Source organism: Miscanthus floridulus, chromosome 4, assembly GCF_019320115.1.
Source record: "Miscanthus floridulus cultivar M001 chromosome 4, ASM1932011v1, whole genome shotgun sequence".
NCBI classification, from domain to species: Eukaryota; Viridiplantae; Streptophyta; class Magnoliopsida; order Poales; family Poaceae; genus Miscanthus; species Miscanthus floridulus.
Genome location: NC_089583.1, coordinates 76,809,045 through 76,815,352, shown reverse-complemented (window position 1 = coordinate 76,815,352; position 6,308 = coordinate 76,809,045). Strand labels below are relative to the sequence as shown.

General features: G+C 49.2%; 1 protein-coding gene across 2 annotated transcripts; it reads right to left on the bottom strand.

Moving 5' to 3' along the window:
• Positions 1–1,866: 1,866 nt before the first annotated feature.
• LOC136551767 (uncharacterized) lies at positions 1,867–5,817 on the bottom strand. Of its 2 annotated transcripts, none has more exons than XR_010782667.1 (5): positions 5,415–5,817; positions 5,127–5,317; positions 3,560–4,893; positions 2,495–3,469; positions 1,867–2,396 (listed from the first exon to the last, which is right to left on the bottom strand). XR_010782667.1 is itself a non-coding variant. In XM_066543309.1 (5 exons), exons 3-4 carry the CDS (start codon positions 4,507–4,509, stop codon positions 3,880–3,882), a joined length of 531 nt encoding a protein of 176 aa, XP_066399406.1. In that variant the 5' UTR covers positions 4,510–4,893; positions 5,127–5,317; positions 5,415–5,817; the 3' UTR covers positions 1,867–3,469; positions 3,560–3,879. The 2 variants fall into 2 exon arrangements, 1 of the variants encoding a protein (XP_066399406.1); XM_066543309.1 differs by having other exon boundaries at positions 1,867–3,469; positions 3,560–3,919; positions 4,019–4,893.
• Between the last annotated feature and the right edge of the window lie 491 nt (positions 5,818–6,308).

The window sequence follows — 6,308 nt, the reverse complement described above, 5'->3', positions numbered from 1 at the left end:
CATTTTAACATTTATATGCTTTATCCATGCATTATATAGATTAAAATTCCCTTGAGCAATAATTTGCTAATTATGCATATACTTTGCCTTCTACCATATGTATGCATATATTTAGGGGAAGCTTAATCTATATAATGTGAGAGTCAAATTTTATGACCTATTCCACTCTACATACAAAGGATCACAAAGTTTGACCCTTCCTTGTGCTACTAATGTCTTCCTTTTCGGTGTTTGATTCTAAAGAGAGAGAATTTAGAGAACCAAAAGCAAACATTAATGTGTAGGACCAAAAGCTAGATCATGATAATTTACAAAGTGATAATGATCTACAAGTGGTGTCTACAAGTGGTAATGGTTCGAGAAAGGGAGAATAGTGGATTATGGATTGCCTATGTAATGGGGAGAATTTGTAGGAAGCAAGGCTTAAATCCATAATGCCACATGGGGACATTTGCAAGGGGGCAAGATAAGTTTTTATGTAGTATCTTTTAGTCTTACAAGTAGTATCTTTTAGCATCATATAACCTTGCCCCTTTCATTGCATCCTAGCAAGTAGATAGATTTTAAAATTACAATTTTTTATTATTTACTTGCTTTGGTCGTGTTGTTATCAATCACCAAAAAGGGGAGAGATTGTAAGAAAAATAGACCCTTGGCCCATTTACTTTGGATTTTGGTGTTTGATGATCAACACAGCCAAATTGGACTAATGAAGTTGCAAGTGATTGTTTTGTAGTTCAATAGGATGAAAGACGTGACTTGGACAAAGACAACATGATGATTCGATGATCAACACCATAAGCAAGACCCTAGAAGCACAAGAGAAGACCCAACATATCAAGCAAAGTCCAAGCACGAAGATAGGAACCAAGCCGTACGAGATCACGAAGAAACAAGCTCACAGAGGTGACCGGACGTTGGACTAGACGCCGGAGGAAAGTGACCAGACGCTCCGATCAAGAGGCTCAGCAATAGGCGTGACTGGATGCTGGACCGAACGCTGGCGGTAGATCGATCGAACACAGGACAACATAGTCCGATTGAGTACAGAGAGGTTCTAGAGCGGCGAAAATGCGACTGGACGCGTCCGGTAGCATGTGACCGGACGCTGGCAGCGTCCGATCAGTGGATCATGGCTCCAACGGTCGGGACGACTAGACGCATCTGATCAGGACGTGATCAGCGTCCGGTCAGTAGCAGAAAAGCGAAATTTTGTCCCCAACGGCTACTTTCTCAGTGGGGCTTATAAATACAACCCCAACCGGCCAAATGAGTGGAGTGGAGCTAAGAAAACATACAAGGGTGTTGATACACCATTTTAGCGATCTTTACTTGTATAGTGCTTAGTGTTTTATTAGGTGATTAGCGTAGGTGCTTTGCGAAGTGCTTAGGTTGATTAGACCACCGCTTATGCGCTTGCTCTAGGTTTAGGCCTAGTGTTTAGTGAGGTTTGCATACCTCTTACCACTCGGTGCTTGCGTGCACCATTGTTGTACATTAGAGGGGTTTGTAGTCTTACGAGATCACACCAACCACATTTGTGGTGTGGCCGCCACCGTGTACCAGAGGGAACAAGGCCCGCGATGTTTCGACCGGAAGCTTGATAGTGAAGACAGCAGGGAGCATCCGGGAGAGGCTTGCCAAAAGACATGTCGGAGACCCACTTGCATGTGGGGAAGGCCCGAGGCTATCCACGGAGTTACTCGACCAGGAGCTTGGCCCTTGCGAGGGATTTCTTGCGAGGGGCTCCAACGAGGACTAGGGGGAAGCTTGCGCGCTTCTCGATGCCTCGGTAAAAATACCAAAGTCATCGACGGGAGTTTACATATCTCTACCTTGTTCTTTAGCTTTCGCATTTACATTGATTGTATTACTCCTTTTGCAGTAGAGATAGCAACACACTAGTAAAACTATAGTTGCACATTTAGATAGTTTATCTTTTGCATAGGTTTTGCTAAGGTTAGAAAAAGGGGCCATAATTTAGAGTTAGAATTTTAAGTTGCCTAATTCACCCCCCCCTCTTAGGCGTCCCTTCACACTGAAGGTCTTCCAGTTTGGAAGAATATTACATCTCTTAAAATTATAGGAATGCAAGTTGTAATATTCTGCCGAAAACATTTCCATCTTACGCAAAGTTAAAAGGAAAAAGTGAACATGCGAAATGCATGCTGCTTTGTAGAAACAACTATATTATTTAGCAGAGTAAATTTTCGGCAGAGAACATACTGTGCCCCTGGTTTGCCTGGATCAGTACCTTGTCATCATCCTCCAACGATGCTTTTTTGAACGTGAATCTTGAGGCTTGCACCACATCCACAAACTCACCTTGCTGCACTTGAAGAGGAGCTCTTGGCCACGGCCTACGCCGATAATCGAACACTTGCAGGGAACACATCCTGCACTTGAATCATCAAATAGAATCAAGAAGGGAAGGGTGAGGAGTAGGAGATGGTGCAAACGTTGAGATGGGGAAGGGGGTCTGGGGAAGGGGCACCTGGATCTACCAGCAGTGTTGGAGGAGCACACGTAGGAGAGGCGGTGGCGATGGGCTGACAGTGGCAACAGCATCGCCAGGCGAGTTGCCACTCCTTTCTCTGGGAGTTCACGGCAGGAGCTGACGATGAGTCATGACGCGCTGCAAGCACACTAAGCCCTTGTTTAGTTCCCAAATTCTGCACCCCCAAACTTTGGAGTTACTGTTTACCCAAATTCTGCATACTATGCCAGGAAATGTGCAGTACGTTGTGCATGGCTTGTCACATGCTGGGTCTTCTCTTCTGTGAGGTGTTCTAGGGCATCATATACTACTCATCAGACTGAAACATCTGCATGTGTGTGATACTGTGATGGAAGTGCATGCAGCAGGCAACATAGTATTGTGTGACAAGCCATGTTGTCATGATGGAAATTTTGCATGCCCCCAGTACGTTGTCATGCACAATCGCATGAACAACTGTAAGCTCTACACACTTTATTGCATATTCTCAATCTCACTTGCTGCAGCCCTTGTACCTTGTGCGCCCCAACCTCTCTTGCTGCAGCCGCAACCAATTTCTATTCTTGTTTCTTGATGTTCTTCTCCTCATCAAGAGCCGCAACCTGTTGTTGCCTCTCCTTCCAGCAATTTTGCATCATTGCGGTCCTATTCTCATAACTGGAGTTGAACCTGCTCATGTTGGCATCCATGGACCGAACAGCTGCGCTCTTGGACTTCTTGCTGGGAGATGATGCACTGCTGCAAGTGCTGCTGCTCCTCTTGCTTCCAGAGCTGACTGGGGTCGCACGGCTCAGAGGGGTGACCTGGTCATGATCTTCTTCTTCTTCGCCGCTACTAATGTAGTGAAGGCGGCGGCTCACCCCAGGAACAAATGAGGTTTCTCCGTTCACGGCAACTCTGGCGAACATGCGGTCCAATTCATCAATGTATTCTGGCCATCCATCTTTGAAGTTCCATCTAGTCTTGTTTCCCCTGTAGTGCAAACAACCACCCACGTACTGTCAGAATCAACAATAGATGGGAACCACAGAGCAACAATAGATGAGTACAAAGCTCATGAACCTTGCAATGGTCTTCCCACCACTTGTCAGAAGCAACCACAGAGCCATCTTCTCTTCTTCCCAAGCCTGTGGCCTTGTGCCGAAGGTCCTCGATGAAAAGCCAAAGCTGTTTCAACTGTATGTACTTATGGCCGAACTGCTCACTGTCATGAAGCTTACCAGTCGCAGCTCGAAACCTGTCCTGGACATCTTTCCACCCCCATTTGGTCATGTTGCCATTCTTGCAGTTACCCAAATCAATTTGGGTGCAGTAAATCTCACAAAACTTCTTAGTATCATCTTTGTTCCACTTTGCCTTGGTTATCTCATTTTGTGGACATTTTAATGGACAAGCAATGCATGAACAATACCTCGTATGAAACTAAGCATTACAAATCGAGCCATGGAACACGATAGGGAATAATGTAAACACAAAGGCAGAACTTCGATTCGAAACGTGCAAATGGGAAGCGAGATGTACCGAGACGGGAGGGTTGTTGTCGCCGGCCACTGCATGACCCGCGCCGCGACGACGGGCACCGCGCGACCTGGATGCAGCTCGGCGCTGATGATGCACGGGAGCCGTGTGCACCCCACCGCTGCTGGCAGGCAAACGGACGGGAGGGGGCCCCGGCTGCTGCCGATTCCGCTCGCTTCGTCGCCGGAGCGAAGGATGCCTTCGTAGGCATCGATGTGTGGCCAACCTTCGCTTGCATTGACATTGAGCCGAGACATACGCAGCTGGCCTGGGGACGGGATGGACGACGACGAGAGCGGATGCAGCATGGAGGTGTACGAGTTGTAGGCACCGGATCCGGAGCCCGGCGGTGCCAGGGAGAAGAGGTTCCTTGTGCGGCGGACGTCGTAGTAGTCGAAGACGTTGTCGTATCCGGCGACGTCGAACTCAGAGCCGTTGCCGGATGCGCCGACGTTTAACTCCGAGGCGTTCCCTTCGCCGTTGAAGCCGTCCATCGCCGACGACGGGGTCAAGCACGGTCGATCCGGTACCGGACGCGGTGGATCCGACCGACAATGGGGTGGATCTGGTGGTGGAACGGTGGATTCGAGCGGAGGCGGCGAGAGGAGCGGCGGGGGAGAGGGAGAGCGGCGTTGTGGGAGAGGGAGCCAGTGCTAGGGTTTGGGAGTGTGGCTGAGGAGTGTGGATGAGCGAGAGAGGATGGGGACGATCGTCGGCGGGGGTATTACGTCCACACAATATGGGCCGAATTTGGGCGGTCCAAAGTTTGCAGGCATGTTTAGTTCAAGAAGGCTGAAACACTGTTCAATTCTAGATTCCTCGCCCAAATTCGGGCGAACTAAACTCAGCCTAACTGATATGTGCCCTATGTTCCAAATCTGCAAAAGAAAAAATACAAGAAATCAAATTAATCAATTTTTTATGCATATTAATCAACAAACTATACTACTGGATCTCGCAAAAGATCAAGATTGGGACACAATTTTTTATGCACATTAATCGATGTTTCACCTGATGCTGGGTGTGGTGCGGCCGGTCATGCATTGATTTGAATAAAAAAGGAATGGAAATTGATTTGAATTTGGGATTTACAAAGAAGAACACATGTTACCTGGAAACAAGCAAGCATATACGGTGGGAAACTACTCGCCCGTTAGGGGAGAACTCGACTCCAGGGCTCGCTGTACCCTGCCAGGGAGCCAAGCGTGTGGCAGAAAAGCGGTGCCCGTGTGTGAGGCGAAGCTGCCACCAAGCGACATGGCGACCGCGCCCAGTGCTGCGGCAGCCGACGACGTCCGTGGTCTAGCCAGAGGCGAGGATGGAGGCATAAAATATTAAAATCTGTTGGATCTGGACGGAGGTAGGAAGGGATCGAGCTATGGAAGAGGAAAGGGCACACCTTGTCGATTTGCTCGTTCCTCATCCGGCTCGAAGCTCGCAAAGGGGCGTGGTGCCTCAGCCTCCTGCCTGCTGGCGATGGGATCTGAGGGGGCTCGGCCTCCTGCCTGCTGCTGGGCCAGCCACCTTGCCTGCGGTCGACCGGATCTCCGCCGCCTACTCAGTTCGCTTCTCGAGGCCACAACAGCGCGTCGTGGATGAGGTGCCGCCGGTGCTCCTTAACGTCGAGAGCAAGGTGGCCTTCCCGATCTCCGACGATGGGAGAACATCATTGAGTCCACGAGGTCGCCGGCGCTGCAACTCACTCGACCACTTGGGAGCCTGCAGCGTGGCCACACTAGGTGCCCGGAGCCGCCGCCATCACCGCTCATTGACCGTGGCTACGCTCAGAGGAGACGGCAACACACAAGGTGGGCTCGTGGCGGAGGGGGCGGATGGAGGACGTCAATTGCGTGATTTCCGCGACCCCCTTTCCTTTTGACTGCGATTGGGGGGGGGAGGACGCGCAGTATCGCACGGAGCGGAGCGAAGACGGAAAAAAAAAATCGTAAAAAAAATAATCTTACTTTTATTTTTTTTAGTTGTATGTAGGAGACTCGATCGGCAACTTGCTCTATGGTCGGTCGCCCTCAGGCCTCACGGAGCTCAGGAACCTGAAATTTCTCTTGTTGTCTGGCAACAATTTCAGCGGTGAGATACCTTCCAGTTTGGGCCAGCTGAGATCGCTAGAATTTCTTAATCTGTCCAATAATAACTATCAGGGGAGGTCCCTGTTGATCTTGTAGCACTGTGAAATCACACTATTTTACTGCTTGACAACAACAAACTATGTGGGGAGGAGATAACTGCTGCTGCCGGTGATGAGTCCAACTATGGAAAGGTAAATCAATATCAA

Coding starts and splice junctions, on each gene's coding strand:
- LOC136551767 (XM_066543309.1), bottom strand. CDS start 4,509: ATGGACGGCTTCAACGGCGAAGGGAACGCCTCGGAGTTAAACGTCGGC. Junction 3,920..4,018: donor ACAACAACCCTCCCGTCTCG/GTACATCTCGCT, acceptor TGTAATGCTTAG/TTTCATACGAGGTATTGTTC.